The sequence below is a fragment of the Tripterygium wilfordii genome, chromosome 6, assembly GCF_013401445.1.
Source record: "Tripterygium wilfordii isolate XIE 37 chromosome 6, ASM1340144v1, whole genome shotgun sequence".
NCBI classification, from domain to species: Eukaryota; Viridiplantae; Streptophyta; class Magnoliopsida; order Celastrales; family Celastraceae; genus Tripterygium; species Tripterygium wilfordii.
The window spans coordinates 1,262,589-1,284,209 of NC_052237.1; the positions used below are offsets into that span (position 1 = coordinate 1,262,589).

The window sequence follows — 21,621 nt, forward strand, 5'->3', positions numbered from 1 at the left end:
AACTGATCAATTTTCCGGGGAGGCGGACAAGCAAAAGACTGCAAAAATATCATGAATTAGACCTTGAAACAGCATTAGCAAACCCAAAGTTCATTTTTCCCCATTAGAATATATAGATCAATTAGTTCACGAGGAGAACAGATAGATATTCATACGCACAAAAAAGTATACATATGAAAGCTCATCCATTTCTCAATTAGTGCCTTTGGGATAGGGCAAATTACCGAAATAGGTGGTGGCTTTCACTCTGAAAATGTCAAACGATTTCCACCTCTTCTTCCACAACCTCCACATCTACATTCTCATCTTCAGCCTTATACTGCAGATAAAAGGCAAAACCCGAGTCCGAAGTTACAACTAGCAATATCCTACAATTGGTGTGCTCATGCCCATAGATACATCTAATAGGTACATTAAAAATAAAGCAAGCAAAGTGTAACAAAATAACTGTGCTTGAGAATTAACAAACCCGTGAATGACTATTTCGAGGGAATGGAGGCGGAGGAGGAAGTAAAAACGGTAAGCATTGGTCTCCATGTGTTACTCCTCTATCAATTCCTCTCGATATATTTTCAAAAACACCATTCTTCATGAATGCTTTCTCCACTTCCATAGAGGCAGATTCAACTATCTCAATCCTCTCATCTTCAAATTCAGCTACTTCATCAGCCACATGAGCAGCCATGCTGGTTGCTGGTAACAAATTCCCTGATCCAAGACCCTTCACCTACAGTTTTTTATTATGAAAAATGGTTAACTCCATCTATATATATATAACCAACATGATCAACACGCGAAAATCAACGAAAACATAAAAGCAGTTACATAACTCCTGGTGCCACCCAAACATAAAAGCAGTTACACACAATAAAATCTAAAGAGAAAAACAAAAAGTTAAACCCCCAGAGAAAAAGCTCACCTTATCTGTGAAAGGCGTACCAATAGGAACATTCTTTCCTCTCTTTGGCTTGCCATCTCGATCACCACCACTTTCATTGTTTACCAACTCAACTACATTGTCAACATCTAACTGAGCTGGCCGTAGGTTCGACAACAAAAATTTCTCTGATCTGATAGTTTCATCAACATATCTGCCATTTTTGGCTAGAGTACCTAAAATATCACAACACTTATCAGTATCAAGTATAAACGACAGTGAGGAGGAGTACAGCCGAGAAATAGCATGCTGCACAGAACTAAGTTGCAGAATACTTGGTGATCCAGACCAGAAGCATACAATGATACAAATCAGCAGAAAATGATGAGCAGCTGAAAAAAAATACTAGAAAGTTGCAAAGCAATACAACGTGGGCCTTAGAGTGGACCATAAGTAGGTTACATTGACAAAACATTGAAGCAAAACATCTCTCCATATAACAAGAATAATATTCTTAGTTATAATATGAAGGCCAGAATGCCTGCCAACCTCCAAATGCTCTATAATAACAGTGGAAATTATAAAAGAAGAGGCCTATATAAATGACTTCAATCAGAGCGGAAGATGGAGAGAAACCTTGACATTGTGCCAAGGCAAACACTCAAAGCATGCAAAATCCATGAATTGAAATTCAATGGTATGGCTAGCATGCAACATCCATGAATCGAAATTTAATTGTATGCCTCAGATAAAGTATTCCATGCTGATATGTTATGCAAACTACCACCTTGTCTGAATTCTTCGGCGGTGCCTTGATTGACGCGCAGTCTTTTCCTGTTCGGTGAAGAATTGTGTCGCATCACCTTCTGTGGGCTTCTTAAACGATAATCATTAGGCTCCTCGTCACTTACAATATTGACGTTCGAACCTTCTTCATTGCTACCATCTCTAGTGATATCTGAACCTAGCTGATCTCCAAACTTCTGGAGCCGCAATTGGGATCTACAAGTTGATAAACAAATTTTGTCTTACAGTAACTATCAAATTGCAATCCATGCTTCTTCTGATTTGATTAAGATGAAACAAATCAGTGCAAACACGTGCCAACAAGAACCAGAAAAATAATACACAACAATACTTGCCTCCTTAGTTCAGCTTGAACTTGCGAATAACGATTATGTGCTTTGACAAACTTCTTCATTTGTGAAGTAATCCTGAATATTTTACCAAGACAGCAAATGGGTAAGATAGATATCATACATGAATGGGGAATAGTAAACCCGTTGCTTATTGATAGGGAAGTAGCAGAATTGGTCGGTATCTCCATAATTACCTTTTGCATTCCTCTTTCTCTTTGGATAACTGGGTATCAAGCTCAAAAATTCTCGAAGTAAGATTTTCTGCTTCTTGAACTTTCTCTTCCATTAAGATCTTAAAGCACGAAAACCAAGGGATCAATATAATAATCAAATTTAAGTAATAAGTTTAGATAAACAAATATTAAATACGAAAACAAAAATGGTAAAATGGATAATGCAAAGGTAATTGATGAAAGGGAAATATTGCCACACGTCTTTTGTAGTGCCATGACCAAAACCAGACATGAATTCAAAAGTGATTCAACTGACCCCCAATTGAAATCTTTTCTGATCAAGCATTTGAATCTCTGTTTCCCTTTTGTTTAACTGCAAAAAATCCAACAAAAGAAATAATAGGAAGTAATTTAACAATCACACTAAATCATATGCAATTACGCAACGAAATAGAAAACTGTTCTTCAAACCTGCTCCTTAAGAACACCTTTGTACTCAGATGATATATTTTTTCCTTTTTTAACACTTTTGTTAGCCCCATCTGAGTTTTTCAAACTTCCAGAAAAATCACTATGCCCATCCAAATGCTGTTTCTTACTGCTTCTCTTGTCACTGCAAATAGACAACAATAGGGAGATAAAGAAGCAGAAATAAGGATACGAAAAGAAAATGATGGATGAATGAGTGATTAAAATACTAGCAAAATTTGAACTTGGAAAGCCATCGTGAATAATACTTGCAAAGCTTAAACACAAGAACATACCAATATTAAGGAAGACCATATAACTAATTTAGCACCTATCATCCATCAAATCTCAATCATTTATGTGTCAGCAATTGCCATCAAATACACAGAAAATACACTCTTCATGACTTCAACTCCTAAGAATGTCATGATATAGCAGTCAAAAAGAATGTTATGACGTATACATTACATCTTATATTTACAATAGAACTATAGAAGGGAGTCCATGCAAATCCAGAAATGTATGAAATGTAAGTATACAAAAAGAAGAAATACCACCACATTGTACCAATTATGCCTAATAAACCCATGCAAAAGTATATTTCATGCGTCATCTCCAATTCTGTTCCCGATAGCAATTTCGTTTGTAAGAAAGAGATTTTAGCCATCCAAACATAATATAAATTCTAGATTTTCCATTAATGCAAACTTTTGAAGGAATAACTTACTTTTGTGCTCTTTATTTCCTTTTCATCACACAAAGTTCCAAGTAATCAACACCATGGCTATTTACCATAAGACTAAACATGACAAGTCCTTAACCCAATCAGTAAGTCTGAGCACATTTTTTATGAGTCTGATATCAGTTACTAGCCAGAAATGCATTTTACCGCTACCCATTTAATTTAAATGCAGAGTACAAACAAGCTTCACCACCATCATCAAGAAAATTAAGGCCTCACTAAGTGGAGTATAACATTGCTTGATATTTTTTTTTCTTATGGTTAATACTATTTTCTGCAAAAAAGAAGAAGCCTAAGAGATACATCATTAGAGATTCAACACCTCTTGTTGTGTTCATTACATTAAAACCATCTCAGCTACTTGTTAGTTCGTCTTTCTCATGTTCACAAATCACATTCACTCCACAAGTAAAAATAAACCAACACAAGTGGCCACACAGAATACAGCATACAGCCTTCAGAAGATAAATGTCAAAAGCAGAATATAATCCCAAACATTTTGGCAGCAGTGGAAAAGGATTACATGAACTTACCTCTTTCTTTCAAGGGAGCTGGAAGGGCTATGTCCTGCAACATATATTGCTATATCAGAATGACTTCTCATATCACATTTACATTAAGCTGACAAGAGTAGACAAATTCAAACCATGAAATGTCTGTCGCCCTCTTGCATCTCTTCCTTGAGAATACCTCCCCTTGGGAGAAATCCTTCTGTCAAGTCTATCTCTCAAATCACCACCTTGATAACCGTGCCTACCTGCACAAACATAAGAAAATTTTTGAGTACAGCTGAATAGTCATTATGAGTCTATTATTCAAAACCAACCAGAGGACCCATAAACAACACCGAGGCTAAGCTTACCATCAAAAGGAACAAAATGATCAGTATAATAATGAACAGTAATAGTGCCTCCTCGCCAGTTGCAAAGAAACCATTAACTTTTACACCTCATGCAATGACTAGTTGACTACAACTAGAATTCCCCAATTCGAGCCTATACGAACCGGATAGTCTTTGAATATAAAATTTGCATGGACAAAAAAATAATATTGTCTCCTGGTGCAATTACAAATATAATGCAGTTGGATACACATTTCTGATTTCTCCTGATTGCCATAATTAGATGGTGATATGGTCCATCAATAAGTAATAAAATATGATTCCTTCAGGTTGAACTCCCATGGAAACTGCATCTTTCTCCATCCGAGATATTTCCACATAATTTCATTCAAGAAGAGACGGTTGAACAGAAATTTCCACATAATTTATTCAAGAAGTAACAGATGAACTGTGTACCAGAAGCTCCATCATCACAAAAAATGCAGAACTCATAAGAGAACACCTGAGAATATCAGCAGACCTGCTAGCCATCTTGATATTATGAAAAAAAACTGTATATTCCAAAGAATCCTACAGAATTCTTTCAGATGGTTCGCAGTTCCGTAGTTGCATTACTAAAAACTGTGATAACCATGAAAAACACCAGTAGCAGCTTCAAGACCAACTTCCAGACTATTCATTCTGGAGCAAAAATAACACTAACCCCGTCAGTTAATATTCTTTAAGTGTTAATTAAAGTATTAAACAGCCTCACTGCAGGTAGAATTGAATATGCAAATCCAGATACAATTCTGCCAATAGATTCAGAGTCACATTCGTAGAAATCCCTTCGTCACTTCTGTCTATAAATCATCAATTGTAAATGAAATATCAACAAGCAAATCAAACAAATAAAATTAAAACAACCACATTAACTACAATGAGAAACATTAAAAGTGTCCACAACAATATCAGCATGTATTTACTAAAATATACACATAAAAGAACTACATCCCCATGGGAAAATTTAATGATAAGATTATGCATTGGAACCTTAAACTCATCACAAGCTGAAGCAATGAAAAGCAAATTAGCTGCAAGGCCTAAACCAACCAGATTGAGACAGAAGATACAGTAGGCAATATGGACAGAACTGGTCTCAGCATACAGTGATTGATGATAGATGCTTAATCATTAAATAAAAAAAAATTTGGACAAAATATAATATTCAGTCAAACATAGAATTCCATCGCAATCTACTCAACATCTACGTTGTTATATCAACAATGAAAATGATAAAAATAGCACTTGAAAATGATAGTTAAATTAGACAAAAAAATGTAGCCGGTTAGTTTGATGAGGTGCTAAGTTACCACGATAGGAGCCTGAATATCTGCGAAGCTCCGCATCACCATGTGCAAACGAGCAACTCTGGCGATTGCAGCGACCTCTCTGATATAGCGCGCATAACTTCGTTTTGTACAGTTTCTGTTCCACCATCGCAAATCAATAATAACTCAATAAATCCCCCAAAATATAAATAATCAAGTGACCGTGAGAGAGAGATAGGATTGCATATGCGAAATGGACTCTCCGCAAAACGCAAATTAATAAACTCCTGCGCATAGAAAATAAACCTCAACTGTAAAATTGAAAGAGTACGGCGAGAAAAAAAGGCGAAGAAAATCGGCGCTCGACTGTGGAGACAAACAAACGAGCAACCATAAACGAAGGGTTAGGTAAGTAAGTTGGCAACTTCTTGGTGGTGAACACTGAACATACCTAGAGAGATTGAGATACGGAAGAATCGAGAGAAATTCACGCAAACAGACTTGAATTCTGCAACGGCAATATTGAGGAGGTTTGAGAGTGCCCGTCGCCCGCCCCTCTGCCGCAATATATGCGACTTTAATAGTACGCGACAAAATAATTAATGGGCCTCGCTCCGACAAATGGGCTTCCTTCTTTGGAGCTTGGGATTATCGACAGTTTAAGGATGGTTTGATAGAGTAGTTGAATTTTTTTTTTTTTCGAGTACAAGTACAAATACAAACCCACGCAGGGACACAAATCAAGCTCACCTAGGGACAGACTAAACCCACACACATCCCTATAAATATTTAGGAAGAAGTGAGACTATTACCCCTTATAAATATTCAGGAAGAGGTGAGACTAGAACACATGACCTAAGTCAGGGATATGCAAAGTCATTGTCACTTAACCAATGACTCATTTGCGAATTGCGATAGAGTGATTGAATTGATTTTTAATGTTAACGGAAAAGTTATGAAAAAAAATTGAACTTAAAACTGTGAAATATGATGTGAGATGTTTGGTGAATTAATAGCTGACGCTAACGAAAAAATTGTAGAGTTAAAGTATTATAATATTAGATTTTTGTATTAAATTTTGTTGTTAAATTTAATATTATATTTAATCTAACAAAATTAATTTTTTAAAAATTAATTTTAAACATAATTATAATAAAATAATTATTTTTGTTATTAGTTTAATCTTAAATTTAATTTAATCTACCCCTAATAGTTTGCCCCTACGTGGACTTGATTTGTACCTCCTACGTGAGACCTGTTGACATCTATATTTTCATAAACTTGATCTGGTAGTGTGTCGTATATTATATTTGTACTTGTACTAAAAAAAAATAAAAATAAAATGTACAGGTTGAAATGTATTGGGCACAAATGCACAACATATTTTTATTTTTAACATTAATAAAGAAATGTTTAATGTTAATCAAAACAAATGTAACTGGGCCCAACATATTTTCATTAAAAAAATAATAAACAGCAATGATTCGTGGACCCCAACTGAAATTTTTGGGGAAAAAAATAGAAACGTTAAACGCCGGAGCTTCTGAGGTGCCAACGGATCCGCTGTCACCAAGGCAGCGGATCCACTGGCATGCGTAGGTCGTTTGGTGCAGTGGAGCTTCAAAGCGGATCCGCCTTCGCACCCACTATACCAAACAAGCGGTAAATCTTATTGGCCGGGCCTGAGAGCCGAGGTCTTGGACTCTTAGCATTATTTACCTAGTCGAGGGTTCTCTCTACAGATTGAGAGAACATAGTTTCCTTTTAATTTACCTGCAATTGGTAACCACCTAGTAGGTTATGAAATTACTGGCAGTCTGGCACCAGCAAGATGAAAGAAGCACAAAATATTAATCCGTATACATATATTTATACATAGTCCGGTGACGATACAAGAACCAAACTTCATATTCTCTGAACATCTTCATCCGGAGGTGGAAACTGTATTCAAGGAACCAAAACAAAGAGGACAATATCAACTTCGCCATACAAGAGCAAAACCATTTCATAAAACGAGGATGCATAATACAAGCTAATTTAAACCCAGATTGGGAAATGCATATTACGATATACAAATTGCAATCAGACGTGTATCCATACCAAAGTTGCATAACAGGAGGGAACTGAAGTTTTACCAAGAAAGTGATCAGCTCATCCGATCGATTTGTTTATTCTTTGAACTGCCATTCCCTACGACACATAGGACAATGAGCTTGAGTTGTCTGTGAGTTCACCCATTTCAAGATGCAATGGAGATGGAATGCATGGTTACATGCACCCCAAACTGCAGATAAATGAAACGTCTTCAGTTTCAATACAATGCTATATTCCCCCAAAAAAAATCATTTCCACTCACTAATTTTTCCAAAGGAAAATAACAGAATGGTATACCAACAGCAATCAAGTAGTAGAAAGTGAGGAAAGAAGAAACTGAACTGGTTATTAACAACTATTCAGATGACAGTGTCTAGAATATGAAAATGAGACAAAATGAATTGGGAGAGAAAATGAAGGCATTGCACGTTAATGATGAAAAGATCGTAACTTAATGCATCTTTACTCTAGAATGTATATACAGGTTTTAGTTATTCTGGCCCTCATAGCACACATCTCTGCATATTTTCGTTCATGAATGAGTATAAAGGAACCACATGTAACAGACGTAGTAATGACAAGGTTGTAGCGGAAAGAAGGGGTTCAGCAAATATCTTTTGCAGCCAAATGTTGCTGAACTAATAAGGCACAAGTTTATGGAAAAAGAAACTTGCGAATATTAATCAGAAGCAGGCGATAAGTTAAAAAAAAAAGAAAGAAATATAAGTAATGGGAAGCCTCCAGGGTGAGATATGTACTATCATGCAGGGAAATTGATAGATATTAGAAAGAAGCGCAAAACAACAATAAATTTAAACTTCAAGCACTTATGAGCAGCCCCAAGCCCACTTGAGGCTGAGGCTCCTAGCTACAGGCCCAAGTCAAAGTGCCAGAACTACTTAGAAGGCATATAGAACATTGGTGTAACTTCTGATGATAAATGCACTAAGCTTTATTCCATTCTTCAGATTCTTCTCACATAAGTATTCACACAAAGGCACAAACAGGAACGAAGAACTGTTGGTACATGAATTTAGTCTACAGAAACAAAACAATAACCTGACATAAAAACTCAACTGAAAAAATGTCATATTTTTATCTGAAAAAAAAATCCTGGCATTTGACATTGAAGTATTGAACAGATGTGTTGATTTCATATGAAACATGGCAAAATATGCAATTATAATGAAAAATCATAAGTGATTAAGCTTAATGACTTACTTAAAGGGCAATGACTTACTTAAAGGGCAATGACTTACTTAAAGGGCAATCGTCCCCAGGGAGTTTACAATCAGGACAACAACCATCAAAAGCCATCCTACAAATCCCACATGTTTCATCTTGAGCATCCCAAGTCCATGAAGCAACAGCGTGCCACCTATTGTTTATCCAAGAATAATTTGTTTTTCACTCCATACAAATCACATAGAACAAATGAAAAGATGCAGTAAACTTTATGAGTTTAAGTTACAAAAAGGTCTAATAGTTCTACTTCATACATATAAATGATTATAAATTATAAAAAAAATACTCAATATATGTGGAGAAATGTTAAAGACCTACTCTTTTGTTGGCCCAGTAGATATCGAAAGGAAAATTTGGTCAAGGAAGAGTTCGTTCTTCTAAACCTCTAACACATGCCACATCAGAAAAATATAATTCACATTCATGTCAAGAATGTGGAAGTAAAACATATTAGCAAGACCTCAATAACAGCAATCAACATCATGCAACAACAACCAAAATTGTTTCAAGGTATTACTTAATAGTTAATACATTAACTGGAACAAAAGCATACAATCCTACAGCATAATATTTCAAGATTAAAAGAAGATATGGAATCTTTTTAGTATTTTTGCAATAAGCAGGACTGCAGGACATTTGACTAGATGCTCAAAAAGAAAAACTACTCCATTATCTACGGATCTACCTAATACAATATCAAATTAACTTTGAAATAAAATTAACTTCAAAAACAAGTGATACTCAGTGTGATAATTTCAATACTCCTTGAGACTTTAGCAATCATGAATGGCATCTACACATGCAAGTAGAAAATGGTGAAACATTGGGTCTAAATTTGGATTGTATTTGCAGATTCTGCAAAACAAGATAAAAGTGATGCAAAGTTATGAAGACCATTAAAACATTAATAGAATCTTCTAGGCTGGTGGTTGTTTCCTTTTTATTAAAGTGACCACAATATCAAGGTACAGATCAACACAGTGACTGTTAACAACTAAATATTGAGAAGAAGGATACGCAGAATCTTGACTTTCATTGTCTTCTCCTGCATAATCAGAGCGTTCTTCTTATTAATACAGACACATGCTAGCATGAATTCATATAACATAACTCAAACATCAAGCACACACGAAAAACATTTTCACAATTCTACAAGCAATCTTGACGCCAAAATTTATGCATAATAATGAAATTCAACTTGATTGCTAAAAAATAAAGAAATTAACAAGATAGAGACATAGACCAAGGTAGGAAATCTACAGCACTGAAAACAGAAACAACTCAAGCATGTCGAATTCGGAAATTACAGTATTTGTTTTCTTGGCCACAAAAAACAAGCGAGATCGATGAACAAGAGTAGTACAAGAACGATGAACAAAGAAGAAGAAACAATAATTACACGAAATTCGGGGTTCGAGAGAGACGAATTTAGGGTTTTTGCTTAGCAAACAGTACGTTTGCGACAATGATGCAGTCCTTTTAATGTGAGTTCTGAGCCAATAACAGAATATAGAAAAGAGATGATCGAAACATACGCTTCTCGGATTCTTTCAATTCAGATTTCAATGTCGAATCGGTCGGTATCTGCAATGGAGCTTAGGATTTAGAAACCCCCAAAAATTTTAAATCTCAACGGGAAGAGGAATGCGCCGATATTTTTAATTTTTCTACTATTTGTGACATCACGATCTTGGAATTGAAATTTGAAAGAACCTAAAAATAAGTATATAAAAGAAAGAGCCCAAAAACAATTTCCAAGCCCAAGCCCAATATAGATGAAAAACAAAAAGGTTTCATGATCTTGAAAGGACCCAACGACTATTTTAAGCCCATGACCAAGCCCAATTTAACAAAGTTCTATTAATCCAACAGGGCCCAACACACATTACAGCACGCGCTGACTAGCCGTGGCGCTGGGCTACATTAATCTCCACTCCACGATATGTGCACAGTTGCGCACGCTTCGACACCGTAACTCGTATATGATTCGCTCAACTCGGTTAGTGTACCCTCTCTCCCGAGTCGCACCGATTCGTAACAACCACAGAGAAATTCCTTCTCCATCGGGTTATGCCCTTCATTTCACGCTCTCATCCAGAAAATTTCCTAGGGTTGCTTCCGTTGCTTTCAGAACGAATCTCCAAAATTCAGACCCGCGCCCGCCGGTAATGGAACTGAACCCGCAGGAATCTGTGCCGCCAGCTGGCGAGGATTTTGTGCATATTGAAAATCCCACTTCTGACCCTAACGATGAGGCGTTGAGCGAGAGCATTGTCAACGTTGAGGAGGAGCTGAGAGCTGACAACGAGGTCGATTCTCGGAGTGGTGAGGATGGGAATTCAGAGCAGGGAAGGGTACTTCCTGAAGAGTTTTCAAGAAGTGTGATGGTCCTCACTTGCGATTCGACGGCGGAGAGTGGCAAATGCGACGTGTACTTGGTTGGCACGGCTCATGTGTTTCAGGTTGTGTTTTGTTTGCTTTTGTTTGATCTGATTCCTTTATCTCTGCGGAGGTAATAGTGGGCAGGTTTTATCTGTGTTAATAGAGGCCTATAAACAGTAAACACTAGTTTGAATTGCATTCAGTTTATGGGTCATTTACTGGGAAAATGTAATTCACCATTTGCTTTTCCTGTTCCAAAGAAGACGATAATCTTTCTCCACTCCTGTGATTAGGAAACCTAAATATTATCTTTCTATGTTCTTGTACCTAAGAAAGGAATTAATGATTAGGTCATAATTATTATGTTTATTTTAGTTTTTACGATTTTGAAAAGGAGAATAAATGGATAATCGTAAGCCAGCTAAATAACTTCTCATTGCTCAATTCCCGTGTACTGGAATTACTAGAATATTGCTGTGCAATTTGGGATTGAAAAATTGTTTTTATTGTTCTTTTAGTTGCTCGAGGTTCTTGTTGATTGATACTATATCATGAAGAGGACTTTCTCATGTTTTTTTGCTTAGCATTACTGGGTATGTTGTTAATTGACAGAAGTTACTTGAAACTGTCAAACTTTAGTTCATGGGCTTTTGAATTTTAATGTTGCTGGTGCATCAGGGAGTGTTTTATTTTTCTAATCCTCCAATCATGATATTTATTTCCAGTAGTGGGTTGGGAGAGTCTCATAAGTTAAAATCTGCGTAAAACGTAAATTGGAATTGGTGAACTTATGAGCATTACAGATTTCATTCTACTTAGAAGTGCTTTATTTTCCTACTCTATGGGTCTTTGATTTGTGAGACTACAGGTGGTCAACCACTATGTGCAGAACGATTGATATTGTGTTAATCCTCACGTGCATCATTGCAGGAATCATGTAGAGAAGTTGAAGCCGTAGTCAGTCACTTGAAACCACAGGTTCTTCCCTTTGAACTCATTAACACTTGATTGATGAATGGATCATTTAGCAGGTTAGCTGCCTGCTTTTTGATGATACGTGTCTTATATTCATCTTGGATGTTTGCCATAACATTGTGGTTACTTTTCTCATTGAGTATGTTGATTACAGGTTGTCTTCTTGGAGTTATGCTCTAGTAGAGTTGCTGTGCTTAGCCCTCAAAATATAAAGGTCTGTCTCAATTGTTGCTGTCATAATCTTCATCATCATCATTTTTTTGGTTTTAAAATTTCAGCATATCTGCTTTTGATGATGCCATGATGAATTTACAGATGACATGATATTTGATCTCTTGTCATGGCATTTCTTTTGACGGGTGAGATTAAATGACAGTGCCATTTTAGGATAAACCTATGGTCTTATTGACCTCAATTTGTATCAGAATATATCCTGAGGGCTATATGAACTCTTTTTTTCCTCAAACAACTCAGTGTCCATTTGATATCCTCACAAGATTTCAATCTTCAGACTTTGATTACAGACCTCCTTGTTTACCTTCTCTCTCTTTTCTTGGCTCATTAGGTACCGACTATGGGTGAAATGGTGGAAATGTGGAAGAAAAAGCATAATATATTTGGAATACTTTACAGCTGGTTTCTTGCTAAGGTAGGTTTTGTAATTATAGCTTTAATCTCAAATTCACGGAGGTCTTCATGGGTTTTCCACTTCAGTTGAGCTAAAATATTATAGATCATGTAATGCAATATTTCTCTCAAATTTCTTTTAGGTTGCTAATAAGCTTGAGGTTTTTCCTGGCTCTGAGTTTCGCGTGGCATTTGAAGAAGCAAAGAAGTATGGTGGCAAGGTAATACTTGGTGATCGCCCTGTACAGGTAAGATACCTTGTCTGATAACTGGATAGAACACCTCGCTTCTAATTTTTAGTTTTCTGTGTAGTTTTCTAGCCAGCTTAGTCGTCTTTATGTTCTTATGTCTACTCTTTTCCCAGTCTGCCTGGTCTATCTATACTCCATTCCACCCTTAATTGAAGTAACATTTTCTACCGCACCAAGTTATTGTATTAATGGATAAGCTATGTTTGATTTATAAGTACTGCATTATGTACTTTAAGTTGCCCATGGTATTTCAGACCCTTGATGGGAGAAATTGAGAGATATAACGATGCCTGAACTATCCTTAGTTAATTTTATAGCATAATGGTGTCATTGTTGGGTTGTTATTGTGCGTCATTCGTTATGATTTTATGCTGATTGGAACAGATTACACTGAGGAGGACCTGGGGAAGAATGCCGCTCTGGCATAAAGCAAAATTACTCTACTCCTTACTTTTTCAGGCATTCTTTTTACCAAGCCCCGAAGATCTTAACAAGATGGTTAGCCATTTCTCTCATCTGTGTATTGTTATGACTAGTTAAAGTATGCAATTAGTTACCTCTTAGTTTTCATTAGGACTGGCTACAAACTAACCGCTTGCGCTAGCCCAATATTGGTCTGCCAAGCTTGACTCTGTTATGGTCACTTGATTATATGAGTGTAGCTCCAATATTACAGAGCTCTTTTTGTAAAGTTACAAGAAAACTTAAATATGTATAATTGTATATGTGTTGTGCTGTATATTGTACATATCACATACAATATTACTTACAGTTAGAGTTTCTCATTATATATATTGTGCTCATGAACTTATTTTTTAGAAGATTTTTCGACGCAATGAACTTGACCTGGATCTCATGATTCTCGATTAGCCAAACTCTGTCCTGGTTATTTGAGGTGAAACAAGCTCAAGCGTAGTCTATTAGTCACAAATTGATCTGGAACCTATTAAGTTTGGCTCTGCTTGGTTTCTTTGAATTCCTACTTCACCTTGAGTTGGAGGGGGAGATCTACTTTTCTTTCTAATTCTATTTGATAAATTTAATCTAGCTTATTTTCAGCTAAAGGAAATGTACGATGTTGACATGCTAACTCTGGTGATTCAAGAGATGAGCAAGGAGTTCCCGACTTTAATGGAAACCCTTGTACATGAGCGAGATCAGTTAGTATTCTTCTACCTCTATATATCGTTTGATTTTGTTTGGTTGCTGAAGTATGACTTTAAGTAATTTGTTGTTCTGCCATTAATTTTGGTATGTGAGATGGAAAGAGACGGGTGGGGCGTTGGGGAAAAAAAAAAAATTTTTTGTTTCCCCATACGTTTTGTTAGTGTATGTAATAGTTACAGATTGCTGTTCATTAACGTACAGTTTCCAGCATTTTGCAAGCTATTTTACATGTTGTTAAGAATGTCAAAGGTTCCAAATTTTACGGTTTTACTTTTGCAAATGTTGGCTCGAACTAGAGTGCATACAAAAGTGGTTGGGATGTTTTAGATTTGTGCAATATATTTGTGTGGACGTAAATATTACTAAAAATATGAAACTAGTACAGATTGTGCTGGTTTTAGAAAAAGATTTTTACTAGTGATCATCATTCCATTATTATTCTTCCAAATTTATAATATAGCTTTTGTTCAGGTACATGTCATCCAGACTGCTGAGAGTGGCGAGTGAGCATAGTTCTGTTGTAGCAGTTGTTGGAAGGGGACACCTCAATGGAATTAAGAAGTACTGGAAGCAGCCTGTTGCGGTCAGTGAATAATTTTGGGGGAATTTTCTGTCATTTAAACACTTCTTTATGAGTTTCTAGCAGAGTCCATTATTGATTTCCGCGTCTTGGTTTACTTCTTGTAACGCATCAGTGATTATGCCTTGTCTCGGTTAAATTGAAAATATATGCTTGATAATTTGGGGTCATTAAAAAAAATTTGTGCCTTAATGCTCTTTGTTGGTTTGTTTTGTGTATTGCAGGTTAAGGATCTTCTTGAAATTCCTTCTCCGACGTCCACTGTTTCTACTTTAAAGATTCTTACATCCGTGGGTGCTGTAGTCGCTGGGGTTGCTATTATTTCCGGCATATATCTAAATGGCAGGAAATAGTCCTTTATTTAACAGCATGCAATCGTGATGGGTTGGATAATGTCCCTTCTTAACTTAAAGCACCTTTCTAGTCTGAAATTTGGTATGAATAAGAATACAAGGTAAAAAAGCTACTAGGAGTCCTTATACACATGTAGTGTGGCCTTTGATCATAGTTATAACTAAACTATAATTTATCATTCTTTTTCGTTGTCATTTCTATTTCTTTGGTTTCTCTTCAAATTCTTTGTGTTCTATTATGCCGTTCAGTCCCTGGTTTGGTCTCTAATTGATGTCGAAGCTATGAGTTTTCTTGCAGATTTGATTGATATTAGCTTTGAAGTCTCACTTGTTCGTGATCCAGTCGATCTCTTCTAAATTATTTCAACGTTCACATTGCACGTATATTCTCGTATTTATTTATTTTTCAATTATTCAATATTAGAGATACATTTCTTCTCAAAAAAAAAATATTAGATATACATTGGGGCCCTCCCATTGTTATGAGCCAAGGCTCAACTAAATCAAAGAATGGGACTATTTGCATCCCACGATTTACTAAGCGCATCTTAATTTCTCGCGAAAATGTTCAATCGTAACACATCTCATTGTCCTTTTTCTGTTCATCTTCGTCTTCCCCTCAATCTCCATCCTCGCAGTCGCAACCATCTCCAATTCTTAACCTTGATCACTTCATCTACCAACTCCAAACCATACGTGTCCACCACCCTACTCCCCCATCTACCTCCATGGACAACAACATCACATCAAAAATCCCTTCATATATTCCTCATTTTCATCCTCTTGCCACAATCAACAATCCCTTGAATAAAAATGGGTTTAGTGGTGAAGGTATGATATGCGATTGTCATATGAACCAATGGGGGTCAAATAGAATCAAATCTATTGAGAAATGAACAAAACTCATTTGAGAAAAACAGATGAATTAGGGATTTGAAATGAAACATACACATAAGCAAAACCTTATGGTTCCACTTCTTTGGCTTCTGTTAGGTTGCCATTAGAGTGAAGAAAATGGAAGATGTTCTAAAAGGACATGGAGGGAAAAGATCATGTATCCATGAAAGAAGGAGAAAGTTGGGTGCTAATTGATTTTTAAGGAAAAAAAAAATTATACTTGATAATGTGATATTTTTGTCTGATGTTTATAAAGATGAAAGCGTAGTTGATAAATTTTGATTGCAAATAATGTTAATCTAAATCGAATGGGATGCACAAAACGTGGCTCATATGCATCAACGTATCCCATTAATCCACCATTTTATGTAGAATCTTTAGTGGGTTTAGGTGCAAATGGACTTATGGGCTGGTTATCCCATCAATCCCAACTGAAAGTAAATCAAAAAGAATGATAGTTTTAATCAGATTCTGATTTTTTTTAAAAACACCTTAATCTAAGTTGATAATTCCTTGTAAAAATGAGTTGAGGGAGTGTTTTTAGAAAAAACGGACGTGTGACTAGAACGACCCAAAAGGAATGGCCAGACTCGTAGGAGTCAAAATGCTCGACTGATCATCCCGACGGTGGTGGTGGTATGCGTGATTGAAGATCATAATTGTGTAGATCACGACATCGTAATTTGATTAAACTCAGTTTCCCGCGAGAAATTTTTGCTCGTCGCCCCGCCCTTGGTGTCTCAGGTCGTCCACTCGTGTATTGATTCTTGTTCCGCACGACATTATGATTCGCTTAATTCGCCTTTTCCGTACTCTAAACTCTTTCGTTTCTCGCCGATTCTTAACCTTCTCCACCGTAGTCCCTCTCCGTCGGGTTTATAACACCCCCACTTTCGCGCCTTGTATCCGATTATCATATCCACAGTTTGGTAATGCTGCCTCTCTCGCGACAAAAGTGGGCAGGGACTCGCTGGAATTGACGACGCCCGCAGGTGAACAATATGTGGTCGTTGGTTATCAGGGTGGTGGTGAGAATGTAAATTCGGAGCAGAAGGGAGTGCTTCCCGAGGAGCTTGCTAGAAGGGTAAGGGTCCTCACATGTGATTCAACAGCTGAGGGAGCTGAGGGTGGCAAGTGCGAAGTGTACTTGATCGGCACAAATCATGTGTATGAGGTAGTTTTTCTGTTTCTTTTCTTAAGAAGTGATTCATTCCAACCAGTATACAACTATACATAACATAGTTCTCTTCATTATGAAACCATAAAATAGAGTGAATCGTGGACTCGTGGTAGAATTGTTTTTTCTTACTTTTTATTTTGGTTTTACCGGTGATTTCTTTATGGATTCGGCGAAGTATTAGTGAGGACTTTAGCGATTTCTTTTCCAAATCCTCCAGTTGGTGTTATTGTAAAATTATATCATTTCCAAGAGTGAGTTAATGAGCACTCATTGGTTAAAATTTGAATGCAATTTAAACTTGGAAGAGGTTCTTTCTATTGTTGAGTACAATGTAAATATGAATGCAGTGTAAAATTTGGTCCCTATTAATGTTTTGTTGACCCTTGCTGGCATTGTTCCAGAAATCATTTAGTGAAGTTCAAACAGTAATCAGCCACTTGAAACCGCAGGCACTTCCTTTTTGAACTCAATAACACTTGATTGTTAGATGAATCATATAGCAGGTTAGCTGCATCCCCTTAGATGATGCATTTCTGAGATTAACCTTGGAAATTTTCGGTGATGTGCTGCTGCACATTTTACTTTGGACTGTTAATTACAGGTTGTCTTCTTGGAGTTGTGCTCTGATAGAGTGTCCGGACTTACCAGACAAAAGTTGGAGGTCAGTCTCTCTGTCATTGACATGCCACTTATGATAGTGTGACATTTTCTTGGTCATTACATCATCATATCCTCTTCATAATCATTATTATTATTTTTCTATTTCCCATTTGAGATTGTCAATATATCTGCTTTGCAATATACCAGAGAAAAAATAGAATGGGGAAAAAAATCATTCACGATGTTATCCTCATTTTCTAAACCCTTATATCACAAAATAGTGATGGTCTCAAATTTGTCCACTTTGTCATGAATTTTTTGTTTGGGCGAGTGATAGTAAATTATAGCAGCATTACATGACAAATGACCTATTAGGCTCGTTCTATTTCCTCAATTCATATTGAAATATATCTGGCTTGTCGTTCCAGCATAGTTTTTTAGCCCTTGTAAGGTTCGAATTTTATGCCTTCAATTTCCCACCTCTTGCTTGCCATTTTTATTTGATTTGTCAGGTACCGTCTATGATCAAAATGGTGAAAATTTTGTGGAAGGAAAAATGTGCATGGTTTAGTATACTTCTCAGCAGGTTTTATGTCGAGGCAAGTTACTAAATTAGCTTTTATCTCATATTTACTGAGATCATCATGGTTTTTCCACTCCAATTGAGCTAAATTATCATCATGTAACGCGATACTTCTCTTGAATTTCTGTTAGTCTGGTAAGAAGCTCGGGGTTTATCCTGGTTCAGAGTTCCGTATAGCATTTGAAGAAGCAAGGAAGTATGGTGGCAAAGTGATACTTGGCGATCGCCCTTTTCAGGTATAAGATACATTATTACCTGATTGCTGGACAGAACAGGTTTGCTTTCTACCGTTTCAGCAAACCTTGTCTTCCTTGAATTTGTATTTTCACCCTTTAATCGAAGAAACATTGACTACCCAGCAAGGAAGCAGATGACATTATTTGATTTAGCGATACTACACTAAGTTGCCCATGGTATTTCGGCACCTTCATGAGAGGAGAATGCATATGGCTATTTTGCTTATTGTCGGTTGTGCTTTCAGTTTCTGTATGCAAAGCATGTCAGTGGTCATTTATCTAACTTGGCTATCTCTTGAGAACTTTCAAGTTCAGGCCTACCAAATGGATATTCTTTTGGAGTCGCTGAATGTTTCTTAGATTACTTCTTCAAATTTTGTATTCCACATTCATGTACTTTGTTCATGTTGTTGTTTTTATTCATTATGATTTGATGATGATTGGAACAGATTACATTACGTAGGGCTTTCACGAGAATGAAGCTCAGGCATAAAGCAATTTTACATCTCGTCCTTCTTCTTGGAGGATTCTTTTTACGGATTTTCAGTCGTGAGGATCTTATGAAAGAGGTGAACAGTTCTTTCTCTACATTTTTCCATGGGTAGTTATTGATTGTAGCTAAGTACCTCTTAGTTAATGCCTACACAATAGCTAAATACCTCTTGATTTTTGGTTGAGCTTTAATTTGTCAAGCTGAGCTCAAATGTTATGGAGCTCTCACTGAAGTTGCCAGCAAATCTGTCATTCAAGTGTATATGTGTGTGCATGTGCTATATTTTACGTGTTGCAATAGAAATATTACATATATTTATATGTTCTATTCTTAGATATATTGTGCTTATGATCTCAAGCTTATGGAGGCTTTTCTGGCTGAAATCAACTTGACCTGAATCTCACAATTGTTTAATGAGCCAAACTCTGCCTTAGTTGCTTTATAGAAAGCAAGGCCAAGCTTACTTAGTTTTGAATGACTCTATAGTGGAATGTGGTATATTTTTCTAATTATGATTGATAGTAATTTAATGTCGTTTATTTTCAGATAGCGGAAATGCATGATGAATATGATCATGCTGATGAGATCACGCTCCCCCATTTTATGGAATTGTTTAGTAAAGCCCTTATAGATGAGCGAGATCAGTTAGTATTCTTTTACCCATATCATGGTTAAACTCTTCATTTCATTTTGCTGCGGAAATATGGCTTTAAATAAAAAAAATTTGTTCCCTCTTTAGTTTTGAAAAGAGAAAAAGGAGGCTGTTGGAAATGCACCTTTTGTTATTTTTTCTCATATCTGTGATTATATTATACAAGAGTAACAGAGCATTGTAGATTGTTGTGTAGCTTCCAACATATCAATAATTGTGTTCTCTGGATAGATTGCAATATGCACCTATTCTGAATGCAGTTAGGGTAAGGAACCCCAGCAGCTCAGCGTAGCTTTTTTGCGCTCTATTTACTGCATGTAGAAGAAGTGGAAGGAACCGTTTTAGGCTGGGCATATATCTACTCTGGACCAAAAGAATACAAAGAAAAGAAAACAGATTAGGGTTTGCAAAACACTTTTGCAAGTGATCACCTAGTAGATATTGATGGGATAAAACTAGCTGGTTGGTTTATTTATGTCAAAACAATTTATGTTTCATTTCATTTTCTGGGTTTTTCATTTTCGTTTCTTTTACTTTCTTTCCTGGTGGCAGGGGGTAATAGTTAGAACTTAGAACTAATGAAACCGCTGTGTTTTCCTTTTAATTAATCCTTTATAGAGCGCAAATCTCAAAATTATTATCAAGAGGCTCCTTTTCTGTTCTAAAATCATGGATATGCGACGCAATTCATTGTTTGGTTATTGTTGTTCTTCTAGAATCTTATAATAGTTCTAATTCGTTTCACAAACTTATATTTCTTAGGTACATGGCATTCACACTGTGGAGAGTGGCAAGAAAGCATAGATCAGTTGTTGCCGTTGTTGGAATGGGGCATCTCCAAGGAATTAAGTCGCACTGGAAGAAGCATGTTGAGGTCAGTAAAACTATTCTTGTGGGATTTTTGTTCCATTTAAGTAGCTGTTAGTCTCCTTCCTGGTTAAGCTGGATATTGGTTTCTGATAGTTGTTTAGAGATTAGATAGAATACGTATGCTTACCAATTTATATTCAACAATTAGAATTAATCTTTGTTGGTTTGGTTTGTTTTGTTGCGTTGCAGATGAATGATCTTCTTGAGATTCCTTCTCCCTGTTATGTGTGTGCCATTATTCCTGTTATAAGGGTTCTTGCTCGAGTGGCCATTATATATGGCATCTATCGCCTTTATAAACGCAGGAAAAACCCAAGTAGTCTCCAAGAGAATGATTTTGTTGACGACGTACCACTGTAATGAGTGCAATATCATTTTATCCTATAACTCAAAACTCTTGTGAAATTTGAAATTCAGTGAAAATAGCCAGGTGGGGATCCATGTAGTGGTCAAGCATTGGATGCTTTCGTAGTTCCACGAACCTAAATTCATTATTTAGTTGTAATTTTTAATTCCTTAATTCACCTTTTAGGTGGTGGATTGTTCAATCCTTTTGTATTCCCATTATTTAAATAATCAGGTACAATGTAAATTGTCAAGTTGGCATTGGGCTTTTGACGAGGAATCATTGCATTGTTTATAGTAGGAATAAAACTTTTATTCTACAGTGTCAGTATACCAATTTAAAACTATTTTAAACCCATTTATCATTGCTATTTATTTTTACCTTATTACTACATTCTTGTTCAATAGCACATCAATATACACAGACTGACCACATCAGTCAATCAGAAACAGTTACAAATAAAAGAGGGTTGCAGAGAATTCAAGTTCTCGTCTACTGCCCTCCCTCAAAATACCATTGGTGCCTTATCTCATCGTAAAA

General features: G+C 36.3%; 4 protein-coding genes across 5 annotated transcripts; 2 read left to right on the top strand and 2 right to left on the bottom strand.

Moving 5' to 3' along the window:
- Window positions 1-74: 74 nt before the first annotated feature.
- Window positions 75-6,153, bottom strand: LOC120000908 (zinc finger CCCH domain-containing protein 13-like). The gene is made up of 12 exons (XM_038849074.1): window positions 6,002-6,153; window positions 5,593-5,837; window positions 4,046-4,156; window positions 3,933-3,966; window positions 2,661-2,802; window positions 2,506-2,562; window positions 2,211-2,308; window positions 2,020-2,091; window positions 1,665-1,879; window positions 920-1,113; window positions 470-727; window positions 75-319 (listed from the first exon to the last, which is right to left on the bottom strand). Exons 2-12 carry the CDS (start codon window positions 5,717-5,719, stop codon window positions 257-259), a joined length of 1,371 nt encoding a protein of 456 aa, XP_038705002.1. The 5' UTR covers window positions 5,720-5,837; window positions 6,002-6,153; the 3' UTR covers window positions 75-256.
- A 771-nt stretch (window positions 6,154-6,924) lies between these two features.
- Window positions 6,925-9,162, bottom strand: LOC119999841 (anaphase-promoting complex subunit 11). The gene is made up of 4 exons (XM_038847607.1): window positions 9,144-9,162; window positions 8,904-9,022; window positions 7,686-7,834; window positions 6,925-7,491 (listed from the first exon to the last, which is right to left on the bottom strand). Coding segments are annotated over exons 1-3 (237 nt in total). The 5' UTR covers window positions 9,146-9,162; the 3' UTR covers window positions 6,925-7,491; window positions 7,686-7,718.
- A 1,644-nt stretch (window positions 9,163-10,806) lies between these two features.
- Window positions 10,807-15,439, top strand: LOC119999320 (traB domain-containing protein-like). The gene is made up of 9 exons (XM_038846821.1): window positions 10,807-11,351; window positions 12,202-12,249; window positions 12,401-12,460; window positions 12,812-12,895; window positions 13,017-13,121; window positions 13,509-13,622; window positions 14,184-14,284; window positions 14,763-14,874; window positions 15,096-15,439. Exons 1-9 carry the CDS (start codon window positions 10,872-10,874, stop codon window positions 15,222-15,224), a joined length of 1,233 nt encoding a protein of 410 aa, XP_038702749.1. The 5' UTR covers window positions 10,807-10,871; the 3' UTR covers window positions 15,225-15,439.
- A 1,215-nt stretch (window positions 15,440-16,654) lies between these two features.
- On the top strand, window positions 16,655-21,384 carry LOC119999819 (traB domain-containing protein-like). Of its 2 annotated transcripts, XM_038847577.1 has the most exons (9): window positions 16,655-17,295; window positions 17,703-17,750; window positions 17,903-17,962; window positions 18,414-18,500; window positions 18,616-18,720; window positions 19,170-19,289; window positions 19,760-19,857; window positions 20,628-20,739; window positions 20,925-21,384. In XM_038847577.1, the coding sequence occupies exons 1-9, from the start codon at window positions 16,906-16,908 to the stop codon at window positions 21,093-21,095; spliced, it is 1,191 nt and encodes a 396-aa protein (XP_038703505.1). In that variant the 5' UTR covers window positions 16,655-16,905; the 3' UTR covers window positions 21,096-21,384. The 2 variants fall into 2 exon arrangements, with proteins under 2 accessions (XP_038703505.1, XP_038703506.1); XM_038847578.1 differs by lacking the exon at window positions 17,703-17,750.
- The last annotated feature ends 237 nt before the right edge of the window (window positions 21,385-21,621 follow it).